The sequence below is a fragment of the Monodelphis domestica genome, chromosome 4, assembly GCF_027887165.1.
Source record: "Monodelphis domestica isolate mMonDom1 chromosome 4, mMonDom1.pri, whole genome shotgun sequence".
In the NCBI taxonomy this organism is placed as follows: Eukaryota; Metazoa; Chordata; class Mammalia; order Didelphimorphia; family Didelphidae; genus Monodelphis; species Monodelphis domestica.
This window is the reverse complement of record NC_077230.1, coordinates 344,093,040-344,118,120: the sequence shown is the minus strand read 5'-3', so window position 1 is coordinate 344,118,120 and position 25,081 is coordinate 344,093,040. Positions and strand designations below refer to the sequence as shown.

The 25,081-nt window shown below is 43.1% G+C and overlaps 1 protein-coding gene across 1 annotated transcript in view; it reads right to left on the bottom strand.

Annotated features, from left to right (window-relative positions):
• GDPD5 (glycerophosphodiester phosphodiesterase domain containing 5) overlaps positions 1-25,081 on the bottom strand; it is an 82,129-nt gene that overhangs the window by 3,347 nt on the left and 53,701 nt on the right. The window contains exons 9-15 of the mRNA XM_056826135.1: positions 21,945-22,095; positions 20,427-20,645; positions 19,906-20,063; positions 19,479-19,626; positions 13,378-13,460; positions 10,973-10,987; positions 5,846-5,958 (exon numbers count right to left, since the gene is read on the bottom strand). Coding sequence (XP_056682113.1) covers positions 5,846-5,958; positions 10,973-10,987; positions 13,378-13,460; positions 19,479-19,626; positions 19,906-20,063; positions 20,427-20,645; positions 21,945-22,095 — 887 coding nt within the window. The remainder of the gene's footprint in view (positions 1-5,845; positions 5,959-10,972; positions 10,988-13,377; positions 13,461-19,478; positions 19,627-19,905; positions 20,064-20,426; positions 20,646-21,944; positions 22,096-25,081) is intronic.

The window sequence follows — 25,081 nt, the reverse complement described above, 5'->3', positions numbered from 1 at the left end:
AGTTCTGTCATTTCCAGGAAGTAATTAAAAGGACTGGAGGAGGAACAGACACTTTTGAAAAGAAAAGGGCTAACAGGAGGAATTGGAAAGACTGAGGAAGAAAGGAGGATTTATAGATCTATAGCATGCATAAATTCATAGGATTAGAGCTGGAAGAGCCCTTAGGAGTCATAGAATTCAGCCAGCATTCATTTAACCAATGAAAGGCTTTGTCAGAGAAGGGATTTGCTCAATATCACAGGAGAAAGGAAAAGAGTGGGATTTGAACTCAGGTCTTCTCACTCTAAATCCAGGACTTTCCCCACTTTCCCTGACTTCTGTGAATTTCAAAACTACTCAACCCTATTCAGATCATTCTTTAGAATATGGGATTTAGCTATTTCCTGATCAATAACAATAGAGATACTTGGAATAACAGAATCAGGTCTTGGAAACTACAATCTCCACCCTGCTCAGGGTAACAGGATTTAGGAAGGGCTGCAGCAAAGCTCAAGATTTAATTATTTGAGAATATGGCCTTCAACAGACATGTGCAAAGGGGACAGACCTCTGGGCGGTCCTGGGTTAAGCTAGAGCCACCATTGGCACAGGTGAGACACAGGAAGTGAGGTAGAGGACAGCTCAGGCGTTCTGGGGACTTCCTGTGTGGAGGGAGAAGGTGGTGGTTGGAGCCCGGTGCTTGGTGTGGAGGAGCCCTGAGACTGTTTCTCCATTTTGGTCACGTGAGTGATAGGGACTGATCTCTTTTCTTTGCCTCGGCTATCCAGGGCCTTGGGCCTTTGTCTCAGCTTAAGCAGAGTGGGTATTTAGGCCCTATTTCCACTAACTTCAGCACCGTGGACAAGTTCCTGCTTTCTAGGTTTCATTTTCCTCATCTGTACAATGAGTAGATGATCAATAAAGTTCCTTCTAGCTCTAAATTTCACAATCTGCAACCTCATTTTTAGGCAGTGAGTGCCAAAAGGGCAGAGAGGCTCTCTTTTACCCAAATTTTATATTTCCCCCAACTGTCAAGCATAGGATTCTGTGCATAGTAGGAGCTTTATAAATGGTTGAAGAAAATTAAGTCATGCATTTATTCCAACCATCTATAAGGCAGCCATCAAGTCTGGTGTGCAGCTCATTGCTGAGTACATAGGAGGAGCTAGGAAAAAATATGGGTTGACTGAATAACTGTAGAGTTTGTATTAGGTCCCAGGGGGAAATACAAAAATAATCTATCTATCTTCTGGTAGCCTGTTTATTCTCCAAGATGCAATGTGATTCTGATGCCCCTTCATCCATGAAGTCTCCCTGATCCCCTCCCTCCCCACTGCCCTCTTATTTTTATTTGGCACTTTGTACTCCTCTTCTGTAGTTACCATATTCTCATTCCACTGATTAGACTGTGAACTCCCTGAGGATGAGAATTGAATCTTTTGTTTTTCTATTATCTCTCAATACATATTGGGTGCTTAATAAATGTTGTGTGTAATTTGAATCTGTTACCCTAAAAACTACGATTCCCAGAACACCACTCACTTCCTGTCGTTACATGCTGATGTAGACAGGATATAAATTGGGTGGAGGTCCCTGTCTCTCTCTCTGTCTCTGTCTCTGTCCTGTTGAGGCTTTGGTGGAGCGGGCATTCTGAGCAGGTAGAAAAACTTAGTCACTTGGTTCTATTTTGTCAGATAATAAACTTTATAAAAATAATATTTGAAGTTTTGGACATTAATTTAAATCCTACAGTTGTTGTTACTTGTGCCCCCTTTCCCCCCAATCTGGCATAGCACTCTGCATAAAATAAGTGAGGAAATGTTTCTTGAATGGGTTGAACTAATAGGTTGGGGTAGGAGAAGAATGGTCTTATTTCTTTGTCCGGGGGTCCTAGAAGCTCCATTTGACTTCATCTTTGTGCTAGTCCCCTCGCTGGTCAAGGGGACAAGAGACACTGGTAAAGGGACCAGGAAAGCTCAGGATTCTGGGGATGACAGTGAAGAGTGTCATTTCCTTGAATTCCAGAAGGGGAAGTAAAGTGTTCCACTTTGAGGGAGGGATGTCGAGATGGGGAATTCCCTACAACCTGGTGTCAGTTCTGGACCACATCTGCCCAACTCTCCCTAGATGCAATAGATTAAGAACAGTTCTATTGGAGGTAGCTCAATGGCTCAGTGGATGGAATGCCAGGCTTAGAAATGGGGGGTCCTAGGTTCAAATCTGGCCTCAGATACTTCCTAGCTGTGTGACCCTGGGCAAGTCACTTAACCCCCCCTCCCCCTTGCCCTGCACTTCTGCCTAGGAACTAATAACATAGAATTGATTCTAAGAAGGAAAGTAAGGATTGAGGAAAAACAATTTTCTATTTTAAGATGCCTTTAGCTGATTTTGTGGAGATACCCTGGAGGGTCACAAAGCAAGATCTGATGGGATCCAATACTTAAAAGCTAGGAAGTTTCTGAGGCCAGATTTGAACCCAGGACCTCCTGTCTCTAGGCCTGGCTCTCAATCCACTGAGCTACCCAGCTTCCCCCAATTCAATACTTTTTAATTAAACATTCTCATCGATATGGAGTGATCCTCGCTCTCTTATCTAGTCTAGCCAATGACTGTGTTTGCTCAGGGCTGAGTCTGGGGCCAGGATGAAGGAATCAGGGGAGATGGCTTCGTGGCCAGCATCCTCCTGCCAAGCACTCGGGCTCGTGGGATGCGACTTAGCACTGCTTCATGGATCACCAGCAAAGGGGAAGTGGGGAGGTCTGGGAACAGGGTTCCTATTGCCATCTAGTGGGAAAGAATGAGAGAAAGAGCTCTGCCGTCTCCACTGGGGCTTATGGTCTTAGAATCCACCATGACAGAATGTGGAATGCTGGGGGTGGAAGCTTTCTTGGAGCAGTGAATGTCCCAGCTGAGAGGGACCTTGGGATGGGGAATGACAAAACTGGAGGGTTCTCTGAACAGAAGATGGCGGAGCTAGTAGGAGCGTGGGAGAGGGCTCTGGGTGCGACTGATAGATTGAGAAGAGTGCTGATCTTGGAGTCTCTGTAGACCTGGGGTCTAAACTCCACCCTGAGGGTGAATCCCTTAGCCTCCCGGATGCTTCATTTTCTCGCCTATAAAATGGGAATAATACTTGTCAGACCTACCTCATAAAGTTTCGTGCAGTTCAAATGATAACATTTTTGTAAAATGCTCTGTAAAACTTAAAACGTGCACGATAATGCATGGATAATCCAGATCGAATTGCTTGCCAGTGCTGGGAAGGGAGGATGTGTAGTAAGCAAAGAAAGATTGCAAAATGATTCTGCAAAATGAATTTTTTTTGCAGATTTTTTTTTCAGAATCATTTTGCAATCTTTCTTTGCCTACTACAGATGGGAGACAATTTGGATCATATAACTTCAGAACACTTATGTGGAAATTTGTTATTACGTGGAATTGGTAAAAATAAAATAACTTTATTAAAAAAACTTAACACACTATCGAAAGGTCAACAACAGTTATTAAAGGAGAGAGAAACAGGCAGGAGCAAATTTAGACTGCCAGACTAGCCTTTGCCAAAAACTTGCAACAAAACAAAATAGCAGAGGCAGGATACAGAAGCCAGGTGGAGTCCTCAGCCATCAGTTGGACCTCTTTCTTTCCTTAAGGCAACATTTTTGACTTGAGGCAAATAGGATTCAGTGACTTTCCTTGGGTCACCCAGCCCCAGGCCTAGCACTCTATCTACTGAGCCACTTAGCTGTTCCACCATTAACTTGTTTTTAATGAATATTTTTGAGGAAGCTGGTGGTACAATGGACATTAGTGCCAGGCCTGGAATCCAGCTTTAGATACTTCCTAGTTGTGTGTCCCTGGCAAGCTATTTGTCCTCTGTTTGCCTCAGTTTCCTCAACTGTAAAATGAAGATAATAGCATCTACCTCCCAGAGTTGCGACACTATCTGTAAAGTACTTAGTGCAGGGCCTGGCACATAGTAGGTGCTATAGGATTCTGAAAAGGGTTGCTAGGTCTCCCCAAACTGCTCCAAGGATCCATGGCAGTGAAAAGGTAAAGAACCCTTCCCATCTGGAGAGAAGACAGTGAGGAAGTCATTCTTGTCAGCCCTGGTTGGACCTCATCTGGGGTAGGTTTTTTTCCCCCCCTAAAAGTCTTGGAATCAATACTGTGTATTGGCTCCAAGGAAGAAGAGTGGCAAGGGCTAGGCCAGGGGCACACAGCTAGGAAGTATCTAAGGCTGGATTTGACCTCGAGTCTTCATGATTCCAGGCCTGGCTCTAATGTCCATTGTACCACCAACTTCCTCAAAAAAAATCATTAAAAACAAGTTAATGGTGGGAAAGCTAAGTGGCTCAGTAGATAGAGTGCTAAGCCTGGGGCTGTGTGACTCATGGAAAGTGACTTGCCCAGGGTCACACAGCTGGGAAGTGTCTGAGGCCACATTTGAACCCAGGACCTCCCATCTCTAGGCCTGGCTCTCAGTCCACTGAGCCACCCAGCTGTCCTGTTGGGGGTAGTTCTGATGTATGTGTCTCATTTTAGGAAACACACCAACAAATTGTTAAGTTAAATAATAAATAATAATAAAACTGAGTAGTACCCAGACAAATGATTTATTTAGCAATATATATGGGTGGAAAACAAACTGGGTTCAGCACTCTCGACAGTTAAGAACCCAGAAGTCTGGATTTTGACCAGTTAATAAACTCTTCTCAGTGGGACTGAAGCCAGATTTCAATTCGAGTAAGGCAAAACTTTCTAATGGAGAGCTGTCCTAGGAACCCCTCCCCAGGAGTTATTATGGAGACGCAGCATGAATGATTTGGGGGAATCTTAAAGATAGGATTCATGATGCGGGCAAGGGTTGGACTCGATGCCTTGTGTAGTTCCTCCCAGATCTGAGAGTCAGTGATTCTGTGAATGCAGAACATGAGATACTCAAGCTAGAAGAGAACATAGAAAATAGGGTGTTGTAAAGATGAAAAAGAGATTACAAGGCATTCTGGGGAAGTGGAGCAAAGGCTCATGGGGATTGTAGTCCTGTATTCGAGTCTATTTTTTACAGTGTAGAGCACAAGGTAAGGAGGGTCAGAAAGGGAAGGAACCCGACAGGACAACTATTCCAACTCCCATTTACAGAAGGGGAAACTGATTTAGACAGGGGAAGTGCTTTTGGCCAAGGCCACCCCAACAACCTCTCAGTGGCTCCATCTGGGCTGGAGCGGGGTCTTCTGAGGGCGAGCTCCCTCCTCTTCATCATGATAATGTGACATTCAAGTCTTTAGGGCTGGCTGTCCCACTGGATGGCAAATGTTTGTTGAATTTACAGCCTGGGTCAAATCTGCCCGAGCCCGTTGCCGGAATCTGTGTCTCAGAAATGGGAAAGACTCGCTTTGATTTCTTTGGGACTAGCACAAACCTCTCTCTGCGGACAGAGGTAGGACTCAGCGTATGCGTCCTCCCAGGGGCCATATAAAGGACAGCATATCAAGAGAGAGAAGCCCATCCACACACTTTGCTTCAACTTTCCCTTGGAAAAGTCCACTGGCTAGGACATATCTACCTATGTTGTAGGGTAGGGCTAGGGAGGAACTGTAGAGAGACAATTTTTATGATAGAAATTCTTCCCCTTCCATCTTAGAAACAATACTGTATATTCGTTCTAAGGCAGAAGAGCAGTAAGGGCTGGAACATGGGGGTTAAGTGACTTTGCCAGGATCACACAGCTAGGAAGTGTCTGAGGTCACATTTGAACCCACAACCTCATTTGTCCAACCTAGCTGCCCTCTATGGTTGGCAGTCTTAACCTGGGTTCTGTGAATGTGAAAAAAATTCTCAGGTTCAGAGTGACACTATGGTGGCTCACCTGAAAAGATCAACTTCTCTTTCATGATCTTCACATCGCGGCTGGTCCTACGCACAGCGGCACTGAGCATGATCTGTTCTGGGTTGTAGGTCCGGATGTTGCCCAATCGCCACCTGGGGGTGGGAAGAAGGTCAAGGGTCAGGCCCCACTGTCCTGGGTGGCCCGGCCTGAGCCCTGAGCCAGCTGGCCCCGCCTGCATAGTAAGAGCCAGTTAGGGTCAGGTTCAGGAAGCCTGATCACAGGGCTGAGCCTCTGGCTCTTGGGTCTTGCTGTTTCTTCCTTTTCCAAGACAGAAACCGTAAACTTCAGGAATCCCTTTGGAGGGGGGTGTTCCAAAAAGCAGGGGGAACTAAGAGTCATCGATCCAGTTCTGTCAGTTAGATGACGTCTTAGACTGCAGAGTCGGAAGAGTCCTACGAGGTCCCGAGAAAACCTGAGGCTCAGAAAGGGCCTTGAGCAAGGTCCCAGAGTAGCACAGCCTAGTCTGGCACCTAAGAGTCCTGTTCCCTGCCCCCATTAATGGTAAATGTTTATTTCCCTACCCTTGCGAGGGGTCTGCTATAACAGAGGCCATGATTCCAGAGGATCTAATCATGAACACTGGTCTCTTATTTTAGGGGTTCATTAAAAGAGTAGTCTGCTATAATGGAAATACTATTCATAGGGGACTTATCATGATAAAGGTCTGGTATTAGAAGGGCTTGCTACAAAAGAAATTACTCTTACAGTGGCTTGCTATATAATAAGAACTAATATAAGAAATTCTAGCTACTAAGAAGTATTTTTGAAAGATATATTACAGTGGCCTGCTATAATAGGGTTTTGTTTAAAAAGGGCCTGTTATAATAGAAATCACTATTACAGTGACTTTCTATCTAATAGGGGGCCTAATATAAGAAATGCTAGCTATTAAGAAGGATCTGTTATATACTTAAAAGTATACTATAAAGAGGGACCTTCTGTACCAGAGATTAATACTACAATGGCCTGCTATAACATGGGCCTATTATAATAGAAATCACTATTACATGACTTGCGATAGGCCTAATATAAGAAATGCTAGCTATTAAGAAGGGTCTGTTATGTATTTGAAAGTATACTATAAGAGGGGCCTTCTATACCAGTGATAATACAGATCACTACAGTGGTTTCCTGTATGTAGGAGCCTGGCATAAGAAATGCTAACTATGAAGAAGCAACTGTTATATATTTGAAAGGTATATTATAAGAGGACCCTGCTAATACAGATCACTATTCCAGCTGCCTGCTACAATAGAGGCCTCTGTAAGAAGGGCCTGTTATAATAGAACATTATTCCAGCTGCCTGCTATAATAGAGGCCTCTATAAGGGCCTGCTATTACAAGATCTATATTATTGGCAATGTATTGCCATAGGGGTCATAATTCCTGAGGTGTCAGCTAGGACAGGAGTGCCACTGTACAAGAGGCCTACTGTGTCAGGGATTAATTTTAACCTAATTTTTTTATTTGTTAAAATTGTTATTTTTTTAATTTTTATTCCCTTTATTAAAGGGGATCCATTACAACATCACTGGAGGGCACAAGGCATCTAATAGATAACATCTATTAGAACAATTATCAACCAGAAACAGGGGCTTTAAAAAACCTGGCGATCTGGTCTAAGGGGTCTCTGGCATAATGGAGATTTGCTATCTAGTACACAACAGGGGCCTGCTATAATAGAGGTGTGCTATTAGAAAAGTCTAGTGAGGCCTCTAAGACAAGGAATAGGCTGTAACAGGAATCTGCTAAAACAGCTCTGCTTTAAAAGGGGTCTTCTATAAGAAGGACCCACTAAAACGAGGGCCTGTTTTCACCAAGGCTCCTGTCAGAGGAAGTCTGCTCTACGCTGTAGGGAGGTCTGCTACATTTAGAGGTGGCCATAAAAGAGGCTTACTGCTTCCATAAAGGGCTGTTATACTAGGGGTTCACTACCACAGGAGTCTACTCTAAGAGCTTTGCAGGGGTGGGAGCTACTGTAATAGGGAGTCTGCCAGCACCGGGGTCTACAGTAATAGGGGGGTGTGATATAATCTACTTATAACAGCTAGAGAAGAAGAAAGCAAGGGAAAGAATGAAGGACAGAAGGGTGGGGGAAATGGAGGAGGGTTTTTTTTTTTTCCTGGATTGATCTCTATGAGCACAGTGGGCAGAAGACTGAAAGGGAACTGGAGCTTATCGCCCAGGAGGCAATGCTTGCCTTCTTTTTTACCCAAAGCGACATGACAGTCCCAAACTGCTCAGGACTATGGCCTAACACATTAAATCAGTCATGCTGAGGGTGTTCCTCTGATGGCCAAGGGAAACTAATTAGACTGACTAGAGAAATAATGGAAGAAGAGCTTGAAGGGGAGACTGGGTAGGAGGAAGGGTTTCAAGAGGGGGCACACATATGAGTAAGGGACAGAGAAGGGAAAGGAGGAGATAATCAGTGATGCCTTGGGTTCCATCTTCTGCTGGGGGGCAGGGGGTGCAGAATGCCTTGTCATGGGGACACAGAGGATGCCAGGGTTCTTCTCCCACTTAGGGGCTTACCCTAGGGAACAGGGAAAGGCTTCATTCCCTCCCCAAATCAATAGGATTATTTTATTAATTAATATTTATTATAATTATATTTTAAAGATAAAATTTAAAAATATTTTTAAATATTTATATAAATATATTTATATTAAAAATTTAAATAAATGAAGCATTTATTATTCCATAATTATTAATTAATAATCCTCAGAAATGGGCTGACGGCTAGTTCTGGCAAGAAAATAGGTACAAATTTGCACTGGAGGGGTAATGCTAAGAATACCACAGTGGGCTCCATCTCAAGTGACCACAACATATGAAAATCTGGAATGATACACAAAAAGAATTAGTGACAGTATTTTATGAAAGTGATTCTTCTTTTTTTTTCAGCTAGGATCCCTTTAAATGTCAGCTTCTCTGACATGTGTTTAAAAAGATTCTATTACTACTAAATTGAAGTACTCAGGTAAAGAGCCACTGGCACCATGAGAGGCCCATCTAGAACAGCCACAGCCTGGGATGGGAGCCAGAGCTTCCTTCCTATCTATCCTTGGAGGACAGGGCAACTAAGGGGGTCTCGGACAACACCATAAAAGATGCAAGTCAGTCCTGCTGGGAAAGGCTGCTGGGCAGTAAGCTGGGAAATAGGAAAAGGAATGGAGGCAGAAAGGAGCCTGAAGCTGTGCCAACCCAGCCACAGATTCCTGGAATACCAGGGCTAGAAGGCATCTCCAAGATGACCCAGGGCAACCTCCTCATTTGGCAAATGGGCAAACTGAGGCCCAGGAGGGAAGTGATTTGCCACAGTCATATAACAAGTTAGTGGGAGAACTGGGATCAGGACCCAAAGAGGAGGAGGTAAGGTTAAGGAGGGATTAAGAGCAGGGAAGGGGAGAAGAGTTTTGCAAACTATTCATTTTATAACCAGGACAGAGAGGGAGGGAGAATTATAGGACAGAATAGGCAGAAGGAAAGAGAGAGGGGAAGAAACCTATGACCATCAACAGAAAGAGAAGCAGAAGTGTGGCAAGCAGAAACTAATGTACACTGAGAGAAGGAGGGGTGGGGAGAGAAGAGAGAGAGAGAGAGAGAGAGGGGGAGAGACAGAGAAACAGAGAGAGAGGGAGACACACAGAGAGAAAGAGAATGAAAAAGAGACAGAGACACACAGATAGACAGATAGGCAGAGATAGAGAGAGAAAGAGATGAAGGGGAGACAGAGATAAAGAGAGACAGAGAGAGAGGAAAGAAGAGAGAGAGAGAGAGAGAGAGAGAGGAAGAGAGAGAGAGAGAGAGAGAGAGAGAGAGAGAGAGAGAGAGAGAGAGAGAGAGAGAGAGAGAGAGAGAGAGAGAGAGAGAAAAGAAAAAGGGAACGGGAGAAAGAAAGATTAAGAAAGGCAGACAGAGACAGAGAGTACTATGTATCTAGGTTATTTCCTGAATTGTGCTAGAATCTTGCTAAGTTCAATGCCAACCATGACCTACCAGACACTGCCACGGTAGAAAGTCTGGTCTGGGAATAAGACTGCAATTAGCACCTGTTTTCACCCCTACAGAGCTCCAGAACTCCCTTGTCATGCAGCAGAGCCCATGCCACTTGGATAGTTAAGTTTTAGCACTCACAGCTCCCTCCTTTTTGGCTCAGGAGGGGGCTTAGAACAGTGGTTCTTAACCTGGGGTCTGGGAGCTTAAAAAAAATTTAAGTGTGGGTGTATAAATATGTGTTATATTAAATATATTACATATATATTATATTAAATATATAAAAAATCAAATATATGTTGAATATTATATACATATAAAAACTGTATTTTGACATAATTGGTTTCCTTTGCAATCCTATGTATTTTATTCTATGCATTTAAAAATAAGATTGTAAGAACGGGGCCACAGGCTTCCCTAGACTGCCAAAGGGATCCAAGGACAAAAATGATTAAGAACTCTAGGCCTAGGGACTGAAGGAAAATTCTTGGGAAGGGAAAGTGGGGAGACTGAGGCAGCTTTCTCTTCTTTTTGAGATTGCAAGAAATCACTGATTGAGATACCTGCCAATAGCAGTGGCTTTTCCTCTTCCCCATCTAGTCCCTGCCCGTCTCCTCACCATCTCTCTGATGAGGGCAGTTCTTCTATCCAAGGGGAATATGGGGCCGATAGGATGGAGGAAAGAACTCTTTGGGAAGAGGGAAAGGGAGGGAGAAGAAAAGTAGGAGATTCCCAGAACTGGAAGGGATCTTAAGCCACCATTTCATCCTCATTTGCTATAGGGGGAGAATGGGGCCCCCAAGAAGAGGAGTGATTTATCCAAGGTCATAGGGTAAGCCAGGGACCAAACTGAGTTTCTAGGGCTCTTGCTACCCCACCAGGACAGAAGGAAAAGGACATGAGAACAGCATATAGGAAGAACTGAGAAAGATGCAAGAGAAAATGACATGATGAAAAAGTGAAAGAGGAAGAAGGGAGTAGATAGAGGGAATCACACAGTAGAGGGAAGTGGAGGACGAGGAAGGAAAAGGAAAATCAATGAGGAATGAGGAATGGGAAGGACAGAGGATAAGTGGGGGGAGGAAAGAAAGGCATCAGCAGAATTACCTGATCAAGTGATAGCTGAGAGAGGCCCGAGTGCAGCAGAAAAGAGAGGAGGGACAGGCACAGCGGTCAGAGAAGGCGAGGGGATGCCGGGGGCCCAAGCCAGGGCCAGTAGGGGACGGCTCCCCCCTACACCACCCCCACGAGCTTGTTGCTCTCTCCCTGGCCAGGCTACACCTCCCCGATGCCTCCTGAAGGCACAGTCCTTGGGAAGAAGGCCCTGCAGCCTTTGGTGGGGGCAGAGATGGTGTTTCACAGGTTGCTGATGGGGAAAGGCAGGGCAGCTTCTCACCCCGACATCTTCTGGGACAAGGATGAGAGAGGGTGAAAAAGACCCTTGAGAGAGACCCAGGGGAATTGGGGTCCTTCTCGGCTCAGGTCCTGTAGCTGCCTCCCTGGGGCAGGACGATTGGCTAAATGACTTCCCCACTCTACAAATGGGCTCCTCCCCATGCTGTCCACTCCAAAGGGGTGCACGTGGGAGAACGGAGAGGGGAAGCAGGCCCTACAGTCCTATGTATGGCCGAGGGCAACCTTGATAACATAAAACAAAAATAATGATGAGGATGACAACAGCAAAGAGAATCATGATGACAATAAAGATATAATAATGATGCAGATTCTGAGAAAAGCAATGATAATGATAATAAGGAGAAGCATATTAATAATGATAAGGGTGATATTGATAGCAAACATTTATTTAGTATTTACTATGTGCCAGGCATGGTGCTAAGAGTATTATAATTATGATCTCATTTGATCCTCACAAGGCTTGGGAAGTAGGTGGTATTATTATCCTCATTTTACAGATGAGGAAACTGAGGCAAACAGAGGTTAAGTGACTTGCCCAGGTTTCTGCCAATGATTCTCTGCAAATGAACACACATTCCCAGTCACACAACTGACTGAAAGGTAGAGGGTTTCAGATCCCCAGTGAAGAACCAATACACCAAATGCAACTTTAAAAGGCTCTCCTTGAACAGGGGGATATTTTCAAAGGGACATAATTATTTTAAAAAATTTAACTGCTGAGATAACTCTGTGCACCCAGTGGAAGGTAAACATTTTAAGAGCAAAGATGGTCTCATTTTTGTCTTTATATCTCCAGCACCTAATTTAGTACCTGGCACAGAGTAGACATAAAATAGACAAGAAAAAATGCTCTGAAAACTACTGAGAACTTTGAAAACAGAAAAGGGCCTTGTAAAAAGTAGAAGAGCTCACAAATTGTGTTAAGTGTCTCGTAAACTACAAATCATTTTAAAATGATAAAGGATGTCATAAACTGTTAAACCCCTAAAGGGTTTAAATGAACAAGTTAATAATAAATCCAATAGATTAATAATTAATTAACTAATAACAAGTTAAATAAGTTAATCCCCTAAAGGGTTTAAATAACCAGTTATAATAATACTACTAATAGGTAATATTTCTATAGTGGTTTAAAGTTTGCAAAAACACTTTACCTATTAATTCCATTTGAGCCTCACAACAATCTTGTAAGGCAAGTACTTTGGACATTATTATCCCCATTTCACAGAGGAAGAAAATGAGGCTTTGAGACATGAAGCAGATCCCTGTATCCACTTGTGTTGGTGGCAGGATGCCTCCCTCCTAAATCCATTATAAGACATTCCTTTCTTAAGAGCTCCTTTGTAGATTACAAAGAGCTTTTAAAAAGATGAGTTTTTAAAATGGAGGCACAGCTAGAAATGTTATTATTATCCTCTTTAAATAAAGTGCCTGGATTCTCTCAAGTGGTCCATCACACTTGTTTCTGAGAGGAAGTATGGGAAAGGACTGTCAGGCCAATTTTGCAGAAGAGCTTAGAGGCAGAAAGTGACTTGTCATTGTCATTCTGGGATCTGAAACCTGGTCTTCTGATGCTCAGTCCAGAGCTCATTCCAGATCACCACTTTGCCAGACACAAGGCACACATGGGGCCAAACTTTTTGACTCCAGGTTTTTCCCCCCTTATATGTTTGAGTTTGACTCTGGGGTTCTGACCTCTGGCTACAAGGGAGAAGAAAACTCTGGGACTGAAAGGATTTAGAACTTAGAGAATTATCTAGACCAAGGATGACAAACGTCTAATGCTTACTCGAGTCGACTGAATAGAACTGGGAAAGGTCTAAAAAAAATATGACAAATATAATAAAGCATAGAGAAAGTTCATTTATGGTTTTCTATGTCAACACTGCTGAACTAGACCAATCTCCTCATTTTGAAAAAGAAGCTAAAGCTTGGACAAATTAAATGACTTATCCAAGGTCCCCAAAGTAATCCTAATGCACAATAAAAGTCACAGCTGAAAGGTTCCTGAGATGCAGCCCAAGGTAGGCTGGTCCTTGCTGGGTAGAAAGTGGGGCCTGGGGTAAGGTTGAAGGAGGGCACCTGACATTACTCACTTCTGAAGTATGAAAATGCCCACAATGAGTGTGAAGGAGACCAGGTCAGCCGTGATCCAGATCAGACAGTACTCGTCCGGGGCCTGGAAAACAATCAAAATACCCGAAGGACTCAGTGGTCTGAACACGACTCAGAAGCAGGAACAACTTCACCATCTTCCTCAGTTGGGGTCCCTGTCTCAGGACAGGCAAATGCCCAGGGATGTCACAGGAAGGTCTGTGCCTAGATATAGGGTCTGGGTGCTGTGAGTGTCCGTTCAACTTAATAAATATTTTGTCAAGTGCCTACTCCATATAAGGCACTGGGATGGCAATATAAAAAGAGGTAAAAGACAGTCCTGGCTTTCAAGGAGCTTATATTATAATTTATAATTATATATATTATTTTATTACACATATAATATATAATTATATATAAAATAATGGAGGAGACAACAAGCCAACAAAACAAAAAAGGACAGCTGGGTGGCTCAATGGATAGCGATCCAGGCCTGGAGACAAGAGGTACTGGGGTTCAAATCTGGTCTCAGATACTTCCTAGCTGGGTGACTCTGGGCAAGTCACTTAACCCCCATTGCCTAGCCCTTACCCCTCTTCTGCCTTGGAACCAGTGCATAGTATTGACTGTAAGACGGAAGGTAAGGGTTTAAAATTTTTTTTGATAAGTTTTATGATATAATTGTTTTCTTTTGTAATCTGACATATTTTCTGTGTTTAAAAACATGATTTTTTTTTTTAAACATGATTCTTAGAAGGGGCCTATAGGCTCTACCAGACTGCTTGCCAGAAGGTATTGATTTTAAGACAGAAGATAAAGGTTAAAAAAAAAAAAAGAAATATTTCTTAGGAATCTTCTTTGGTAATCATTAGCTAACATTTTATGTTCAAGGTTTTTAATTTTATTTATTTAATTAATTAAATTTAAAAATTTAATTTTTAAAACAGTGAGTTAAGAGAAGGAAAAAAATCTACAAAAGCCCACCCAAGTTGCCTTTTGTTTTTGTCTGGTTCTATGAAGCCTTAAGAAAACCCTTTGATTCAAGACAACTTATTTCCTGATTCTTAGAAGCTTCAACTAGAAGGCGGGTGCAGGGAGGATGAAGAGAAATCTGTAGGAAAATATGGTTAAGGTTTAAGACCTGGTTAGGGTTAAAAGGTCAAAGTACAGCGACCACCCAGAAACATGCTCTCTTTAAGAGTTTCAGGAGTGTCTCTGGATATTGTGAACACTGAACAAAACGGGGGAAAAAAAAGAAAAAGAAACCAGTTATATCTTAATAGATAGGAAACAATTTGATTATAGGCATGGGAGTCATATTGACAAAGGTCAAAATCATTATCTAATTGGAAGAAACGTTAATGAAGGTAAAAAACACCTATCTAACCCTAACAACTTGAAGCTGACCAACCTTAGAGCCATGAATGCTAGAAACTGGGAAATCAAGAGGCCAAGATTGACCTTGATCATGATCATTTCATGCAAGGGCTGAACCTGAGTAAACCAGGCATAACAACGAGGAAATCAAATGAGCACAGAAACCACCTTATCCAGACAGTAATTGACCATTTTGCCAAGTTGAGAGTGATGGCAGCCAAGTCACGTTGGTTTAGAACACTAACTCATTTGTAAAAATTAGAGATGCGTGGATGATGATAAGCCGAGAGAGAGAGAGAGAGAGAGAGAGAGAGAGAGAGAGAGAGAGAGAGAGAGGGAAAGAGAGAGAGAGAGAGTTGTCCAAGTCATATCACTCAAAGAACATGGATAGAGGAGGATGGAGAAGTCAACAAAGAGAAAAAGGGATCTATTTGTCAGTGCTTCTCTAAGGATCTGTTCTCATTATCAATGATGATGGGAATCACCATGTTTTGGACTCCAAGACCTCAGCCCTTTGGAGGTGCTGTCTGAAAAAGTTAAAACGACCCATAAAAGATAAAGTTGGGAAATGAAGATGAGTCTGACCAAGTTTACAAAATGAAACACGTATTTACCACCTCAAGAAAGGGCACTGAGAGAGTATTAGGAATAACTGATCCTCATGTCTACTTTTTCATCTTTATAAAAAAAAAATTTAAGAGCTTGATATTTGAGTGGTACAGCAGACAAAACATTGATTCTGGAGTTAGAGGATATGGGTTCAAATCCCACCTGTGACAATTATTACTGGCGTGACCATGAGCAAGTCAATGTTAGTGACTTCCTTGGGAAAATGAGGAAGACTGAACCAGCTAGGATCTAAGGTCCTTTCTGGTTCTACCTCTGTGATCTATATATTGAGGGCATCCTTGATGATATAAGAAGGGAAGAGGCAGGTGTCTGAAAATGATTTTCTACAACAGAACATGATAGACTGCAAAGAACTTAGGCTCCTACTTTGCTAAGATGGAAGGTAAGGTTTTTTTTTTTAAATAAAAAAATATATAAGTTTCTTGAAAGCAGGGATGGTCTCTTTTTTGTCTTTGTATTCCCATACTTTAGCATAAGGCCTGGCATAAAGCTGACCTTTAATAAATGCTTGCTGAGTTCGATTCAACTATATCTTGATTATTAATATGAAGAGAGGCATAGAACAGGAATGGGTATGCCTACTAAATGTCTCTGTGACAAAAAACGTTCTGTCCAGGGTCCATATGGAAGAGCAATTTTCTAAAGAGGATGAGGTCTTCCAGATATACCTGTCTGGGGATGATATTGTGGCCACTGCATCAAGTCACTCTGATCACTGAAGTGATTGGCCTAACAATTCATACAGGGAAAGTTAAATGGATGAAAAATGCTAATTTCCAGACTATGACATGTGGCAGATGATCCCTAAGTTGGTCCAGGGCAGGCAATGAAGATGGCTGATGAATTGAGCTCTGAATTAGAGTGGGGACTACAGTGCTTGGGGGATAATTAGTGTTGTGCTTCGAAGGCTGAGCTGTTTTTATGAACAAAAAAAATTTTTAACACAAATGTTCTGTTGCTGTTCAACTAAAGAATCTTGGCATGCCACTATCTGCAAAGAATCAGAATTGCAGGATGACTCCATCCGGACCAATGGATGACCACAGAGGAATGGAAGCAGGATGTAGTCTGTTGCTAACGATTATGCTCAATACACTCAAGAAGTAATATTTCATGGTAACATTCAGGAAATATGTGATTGGAAAGGGAGATGGGAGGATCTCAGAGTGAGAGTAAGAAAAAGATGGACAACCTGAGCACCGCACTAGCACCTATGAAGTGTAAAAATGACCTTGCCTGGTCTTCAAGATATTGGGACTGATTTCTACCTCGGAATCTTTGAAAAAAGATGGACAAGAGACAGTCAGTATCAGAAGTAAGATGGTTTGAGATCTTCCCTGATTGAGGGAATTCCCATATTGGATACATCCCAGAACCAGTGAAGAAATACTGAATAAAAAGTGTTATCAATGACAAAATACTTTCTTTACATCCTATAGTACAAGTAATATTAAGAACCCGAGGTCCAGAAGGGAAAGGGAACTTGCCCATAATCACACATCTGGTAAATATCTAAAACTTAAATCTAGACTCTCTGATACTGCCCAAGGCTCTTTCTACTACAGAGAATAGTAATAATGATAATAAAAATTATATATTAATCATAACAACAATAATACCTAGCATTTTGATCATGTTTTAAAGTTTATAAAGTGCTTCATAAATATTATTTCCTTGCAACAATATCTGGAAGATAAGTATTAGTATTATCTCCATTTTACAGATAAGGAGGCTGAGATTGAGATGGTTTAAATCTTGGGTAGGATTTGAACTTGGGTCTTCCTGACTGTAAATTCTTAACCACTGTGCCACCTAGATGCCCCTGGATGGTGCAGATGAAAGAAAGGGACCTCTGGATGGGCTCCAAAGAGGAGCTGGTACCCCAGGAAGCTGACTGGGGTCAGTGAAGACTAGAGTGTTGGGCTGGAAACTTCATAAAGTCTGGCAGAGGTGAGCTATTGACCACCAGATCAGGAAGCCAGGACAGTTAACTCCGCAAAGCATATATTTATGGGAAAGTGGAAACCATTGAGTTTCCTGACCATCAAGTCAAGAGGGTTTAGATTCAAAGCTTGACTCTGATGTGTCCTCCCCATGTGACTCTGGGCAAGTCATTTAACTGCTGTGAGCCTCAGTTTCCTCATTTGTAAAATAAGGGAGTTGGACTCGATGGCCTCTAAGGTTGACTTTTAGCTCTAAATCTATAATCTTCTGTGTGTTTATTAACTGTAAAATGGGACAGTTGGATTAGATAATCTCCAAGATGCCTTTGGGCACTATATTTATGACTATGGTTCTTTTCTTTCTCTAAAATTTTATTTAATTGATTAAGAAAAATTTTCCATGGTTACATGATTTATGTTCTTTTCCTCCCCTCCTCTCACCCCCCTCTCATAGCCAATGCTCAATTGCACTGGGTTATACATGTGTCATTGATCAAGACCTATTTCCATATTATTGATATTTGCACCAGGGTGATCATTTAGAGTCTACATCCCCAGTCATAGCCCCATTGACTCATGTGATTAAGCAGTTGTTTTTCTTCTCTGTTTCTACTCCCACAGTTCTTCCTCTGGATCTCTGTTTCTACTCCCACAGTTCTTTCTCTGGATTCTATGGTTCTTTTCTTCAGAAGCTGCTTACAGTAATAGAAAGAACATTGGATTTGGGGAGTCAGGAACCTTGGTTTGTCTCCTGGCAGCTCTGGAACCTATTAGCTGTGTGACCCTAAATCAGTTTTCTCATCTGGAAATGGGGAAAATGGCAGATGCATCACCTCCCTCACAGGGTTGTTAAAAAGCATTTTGTCCACTTTAGTGCCTTAGAGAAATGAGAATGATGAGTATGATGATGAAGTCTGAGGACCAGCCTCAGAAAGGGGCCTCTCATCTGTATGCACAGAGGGACAGGCAGAAATACGTCAATCAGGTCACCTATCAGACTTGACCCCCAAGTCCCATGGGTCTTCTGACTGCTCCTTCTTAAGCATTTCTTTCTTATTTCATGCATCCCTCTTGTTTAATGCCTTCACATTCAAAGTGATGAAAACCAGATTTCTATGTTCTGCCATGTCTCTGGTATTTTCCCTCAAGTGGATCTGAAATCCAGTTCTGGATGCACAAGACCTGGCCTTGTGCAAGGCTCTTAATCTCTCAGTGTCTTCAAAAAGCCCCCTAGACTCCAAGTCACCGGATAGCTGCTGGTCTGCCATGGCAGGGAGAGTTCCCAGAACAAAGAAAACCACAGATCTAAAAGAAAAAGGGTTTTTTTAAAAAACATCCACAGAAAGAGTAGAGAAATGGGGAAAGGAGATCCTTGCTCAATCCCAGCATCTTATACATGTTCATTACATTTGAATCTAAGTTCCTTGAACAATTGTCTTCCATTTTATGTTGGTGTCTAATAAATGTCTTTTTTTTTTTTAACCCTTACCGTCTGTCTTAGAATCCATACTGGGACAATGATGCTTATCTGTGAAAACTTGGCTGCTCTCAGCAAGGTAATGGACAATCCTGACGGGGAATGATAGTCACCTCCACAGAAAGAGCTGATGGGGTTGTTTAGGGTTTTATTGGGGGTTTTTGGCTTTCTGTGAGTGTGATCTTTATCGATGACCAGTGTGAAAGCAGGTTTTTATGTGATAATACATGTATGGCCCAGATCGAACAGCTTACCACCTCTGAGTAGAGGGAGGGGAGTAAATGGTTTAGATCTGATAATTTTGGAAAATGTATATTGAAAATTATGATTACCTATAACTGAGTAAACACAATATCTTTGAATTAAAAAAAAAAAGCAGGTATAAGTGATGACATTTGTATAACCCAGTAGAAGTGTTCATTGGATCTGGGAGCATGGAGGGAAAGAAAATGAAATATGGAGATATGGAAAAAAAAAAGAATCAATACTTGTGTATTGGTTCCAAGGCAGAAGAGTGGTAATATAATGACTTGCCCAGGAAGTGTCTGAGGCCACATTTGAACCCCAGACCTCCCCTCTCTAGGGCTGGCTCTCCATCCACTGAGCTGGTTGCTGCCCCCTAATAAACGTCTTTGAATTTCTCTTACATCCCCTGGGTGGGGCCTGCCAGGCTTACCATGATCCAGACCGGGGAAGGCACCTTGGACAGGGTGTGGGAGTTGTCGGATGTGACGGACTGGACGCCCGAGCACCAGAGGAGGGAGAAGAGCCAGGGCTCGTTGACCGTGTAGAGGTTCACGCTCAGGTTCCACGCAGAGCAGTCCCTAAGCAGGGGAGAGGGAATCAAGCATGTGGGAGGCTCTCGGGGGTCTTCGCTTCACAGAAAAGGGGATGTGGGAGTCGGGGGCTGAGCGGGCGCTCCAGCGCAGTTCCTAACTCCCATCTGGTGTTTCTTTCTACCATGCCACGGCTGTGGGATGCTTGTTCAACCCAGCTACGCGGTCGGCCTCCCGGGGACGGGGAGTCGGGGGACAGCGCTCCCCCACCCGCTCTGGGGTCTCCCCGACAGGAGGAGGCGTTGGAAGGAAAAAGTGCCGCCGTACCTGATGTCCTGGCTGGAGACCTGAGTGTAACGGAGATTCAGTTTCTGAATGTGCCCCCGCCGCAGGCTGGCCACCGTCTCTTTGACGTCCGAGGTCTGCTGGAAGCCCGGCGCCACTTTCTGGACCAGCGGCCTCTGTCTGCTGGGCAGCCACATCACCTGGATCAGAACAGGGTCGGGGTGGGGGGAGGGGAAGAAAGGGCCCGCGGTCAAGGCTCAGGGTGGGCCTGGGATCAGGGTTTGAGCCAACTTTTCAGGCAGGTTCTTCCCCATCGCCACCTTGACCCAAGAAGCCGAGGTCCGGCCAGGCCCGGAGGAGGACCCACAGGGGGTCGGACTCTCTTTCCTCCCGTCTCCGGAGATGCAGGAGGGAAGAGCGGCGGACACCCGACAGACAGCTCTGAGCCACGGCCAGGGAATGGTGGATGTTCGATGGAGGGGGGCCAGGAGGGAGCCACGGCCGAGTGGAGGAGAGGGTCTGTTCTCTCTGCTTGGCAGGCAGGGGGTCCCTGGAGGGCTCACCAGGTGCTGAGGGTGGCCGGAGCGGAGGAGAGTGTCCAGCGTGATGTTGAAGAAGGTGCTCCGGTAGGGGTGGTCGCGGGGCAGCTCCCAAAGGTTCAGCAGCAGGGTCATGTTCCCTTTGGCTAGCTCCAGGAGCTCGGCCAGGGTGCAGATGGACTGGTTCTGGGCCTCCCGGTAGTCCGAGGCCGGCAGGGAGCGCACGGTCCAGAAGGGGTCTGTCTGTAGGCACGCAGGGTCTACGGTCAGTCCCAGCACCGGCTGGCCTTGGCTGGTCTTTTGTTTTTTCAACCTTTACCTTCTGTCTTGGAATGAATACGAAGGACCCGTTCCAAGGCAGATGGCGAGGCGCTGGGGATTAAGTGACTCGCCCAGGGTCACCCCGCTAGGAAATGTCTGAGGCCCCATTGGAACCCAGGATTCTCTGTGGGGGCGGCTCCACCTCTCCGAAACGCCCCTTTTGGATCAATGCACATTTATTTCCTATTTACTCTGTCATTTTTGGTTAATCCATTCCTAGTTAAAGAGATGACAATCAGATTTACGTTTTCTTCCATTTGTCTTTAGTTCCCCCCCAAGTTGTGTCTTTGGTTCCCCTGCGCTTAAGTCCGGATTTTGTCCCTTTCATCAGTGTCGTCTAATACAAACGCATCCTTACGGGCTCTCTTCCCCTTTCCTCACGGTCCCCGCCATGTCTGCCGACCCCCCGGAGACAGTGACTAAGCACGCGCTTTGGGTCAATCGGGCCACAAACACGCAGGGCTGAGCCCCCCGCAAGCGCAGGGGAGAGGCTCCGCCTGGGCGGGCACGTCCCCCGTTTTACTTGCTCGGCTGAGGCCTGTCCTGGAATGCCCGGAACAGCCTCCTTGCCACGTCTCCATCCACTAATGAGCCACACGGAACCTCCGGACCCCGGACCCTCCGACCCGCACCACCACTCTGGGGCGCTCCATGAACACCCACGGCTACGTCCCAGCTGCCCCCGACGCGCAGAGGAGCCGGCAGCTCTGCCCTCCAAGGGCGGGGAAGGATGGAGCAGGCCACGGACAGAACGCGAGGCAGAACGGCCGGGGGCAAAGGTGGGATCCTGACAAGACGCTCTGGGGAAACTGAGGTACAGAGGCGAAACCCATGATTTCTCTGATATAGGGAAAAGGAGGAAATACTATGAAAACATTTATATGGTTTTAAGGACCGCAAAGAGTTGTACAGACAATATCCCGTTTGATTTGACACGGACAATAACTCTGGGAGGGAGGGGCTTTAACATACAAGGAAACTGAGGCTGAGCAAAGTTAAGTGACTTGTCCAGGGTCTCCCTTCCTTCCTCTTTCCTTTCTTTTCCTGGTGTTTAGCACAGTGCCTGGCGCATAGTAGGTGCTTGATAAATGTTTACTGTCTGACTGTTCTCTCCAGGGTCCTCTCTCTCTTTCACCTCAAACTCTCAGGCTGGTTCTACTGAAAACACAGACAGACAGACAGACAGACAGACAGACAGACAGACAGACAGACACGCCCTACCTTGAGGAACCATTCTCCTGCGTTGAGCTGCTTCAGGTCAGTCCAGTTAAACATGGAGGCAGGCCGGCGGGCCAGCTCCGGCAGGGCTTCCTCCACGTTGGTTGTGCGGCGCAGGGTGGCATCATGCATGAGGAATGGGACGCCATCTAGGCTGCGGGGAGAAGGGCAGGTCCCTTTCAGTGCATTAACTTGGGTCTTGTCTCAGGGTTGGTGGAACCAGAGGTCCGGGGAGCCCGCCACACCCCAGGGTGCACCCAAAGTGGGGGCAAGTGCTCTGAGCTGTCCAGATTTTACCCTGCCCTGTGCCCCGAAGGATGGCCCATTGCTGATTCCTTATGTACTGTCCATTCCCTAAGCTACTCTTGTGGCCAGCATGGAGACAGATGGGCCACATAGGCTGTATCATGCAAATAAAAGCGGAGGGCATAAACCCTGCATCAGGACCTTTCTGGCAGCACACTGCCTTAGATCTACCCTCTATTGTATTTTTATTTATTTTATTAGTATGGCCCAATTACATTTTAAACCGGTTTGGGCCTCCCTGGGAAGTGTTGCTGGCTCGGTGTTTGACACCTCTGGGACAGGTGACATTCACAGCTCAACAAAAAGCGGTCATTAATGGTTTTAGGCCACTTTGGGAGGGGGCTCCGATCTTGGCCCTGTGCTATGCATCATTTTAATCTGTGATGGGAATGAAGGCAGCTTATCAAATTACAGATGGCACAACATTAGGAGGGAGAACTCACAAGTGGGTGAATCAGATTTCAGAATCTAGAAAGCTGGATCAAATAAACTAAGATTAAATTATTATGTACATATAACTAAGATAAAATTATTATTATATAGAAAATGAAGATTAAATTATAATTTATATATAACTAAGATTAAATTATTATTATATAAAACTAAGATTAAATTATTACCTATAAAACTAAGATTAAATTATTTATATAACAAAGATTAAATTATTATTATCTATAAAACTAAGATTAAATTATTATCTATAAAACTAAGATTAAATTATTTATATAACAAAGATTAAATTATTAATTATATATTAATATTATTATCTATAAAACTAAGATTAATTATTGATAAAACTAAGATTAAGTTATTATTTATAAAATTAAGATTAAATTATATACAAAACAAAGATTAAATTATTATTTACATATAACTAAGATTAAATTGTTATTATATAGAAAATGAAGATTAAATTATAATTTATATATAACTAAGATTAAATTTTTATTATATAAAACTAAGATTAAATTATTACCTATAAAACTAAGATTAAATTATTTATATAACAAAGATTAAATTATTATTATCTATAAAACTAAGATTAAATTATTTATATAACAAAGATTAAATTATTATCTATAAAACTAAGATTAAATTATTATTTTTATATAACTAAGATTAAATTATTATCTATAAAACTAAGATTAAATTATTATCTATAAAACTAAGATTAAATTATTTATATATAACAAAGATTAAATTATTATCTATAAAACTAAGATTAAATTATTATTTTTATATAACTAAGATTAAATTATTATTTTTATATAACTAAGATTAAATTATTATTTTTATATAACTAAGATTAAATTATTATCTATAAAACTAAGATTAAATTAGCTATAAAACTAAGATTAAATTATTTATATATAACAAAGATTAAATTATTATCTATAAAACTAAGATTAAATTATTATTTTTATATAACTAAGATTAAATTGTTATCTATAAAACTAAGATTAAATTATTTATATATAACAAAGATTAAATTATTATCTATAAAACTAAGATTAAATTATTATTTTATATAACTAAGATTAAATTATTATTATCTATAAAACTTAGACTAAATTATATAACAAAGATTAAATTATTATCTATAAAATTAAGATTAAATTATTTTTATATAACTAAGATTAAATTATTATATACAAAACGAAGATTAAATTATTATTCACATATAATTAAGATTAAATTGTTATTATTAAAAACCTTGTACTTGGGCCAAAAAAAATCATTTTCCCAAGTATAAAGTGGGACAGGTGGGCTAGCCAGGAGATGGTGGTCCTACAGAACTCTACCACCGTTGGCATATTAGGATCTGTTCGAGGTACCATGTGTAGGAGGGGCATTCACAAGGCAGAGAGAAGATGACTAGGTTTGGGTGCAGAATGACTAAGGGCCTTGAACTTGTGCTATATAAGAATGAGGCGAAGGCCTGTGGGATGTTTAGAGAAGAGATAAGAAGACTTTGGCACCCGGCGATGGATGACTAAATTTCAGGCATTTGAAGAGCTGTCACTGGAGGAGGGATTCAATGCCTGGTTTAGCACGAAAGAACAGAACCAGAGTGATGGCTATAAATGACAGAGAAGTGACTTTAGGCTTGGCATAAGGACAAACTCCCCAGTGACGGAAGCCACCCAAAGGTGGCTGGAGCTGCCTTGGGAGAGAGCAGGCTCCCTCTCAGGGCCAGAGGCCTTGGAGCAAAGGCTGGTGAACCACTGCCAGAGAGGCTTTGGAGGGGATTCGTGATCAGATATTCGTGACCCAGAGGGCCCCGGAGGCCCCTTCCAGCCCTGAGATGCTGCGATTATTTGCTCGGAGACCAATCACGACCCATTCTCAGTCATCTGTACCTGATTAACTACCACGCGCTTTCGATGCTCCGGTTCAGTGTCATTCCCGTCCTACTCAGTCCTGAATATCAGCGTACAGTCGGGCCTCGTTTTACAGGTGCCCAACACATCCCAAGATGCTTTGCACAAGTTGAAAATTGCACACAATAGCAAAGCCCATTACTTCATAAGCATTTCTTATGCAAACACACTGAGGCACTTTGCAGCTTTTCTTGGGCTTCTCAGAGGCCAGCATCCCTACTCTGTACCTTGGGGCCATTATTAATAACTAAACAGCATTCACGAAGCACAGAGAAGCCTGGCTTGTTATAAGTGGGTACTCGGGGCAAACACGAATTCAGTGCCGCAAAACAGTGTCATGACTCACACGATCTCCTCTCAGAGCGAGAATGAACATGACTGGGCAAATGGGTGCGAGACTACGCTGCTGGCAGAACTGGGAAAATGGCATGCATTTAGCAAGGAATTAGACAT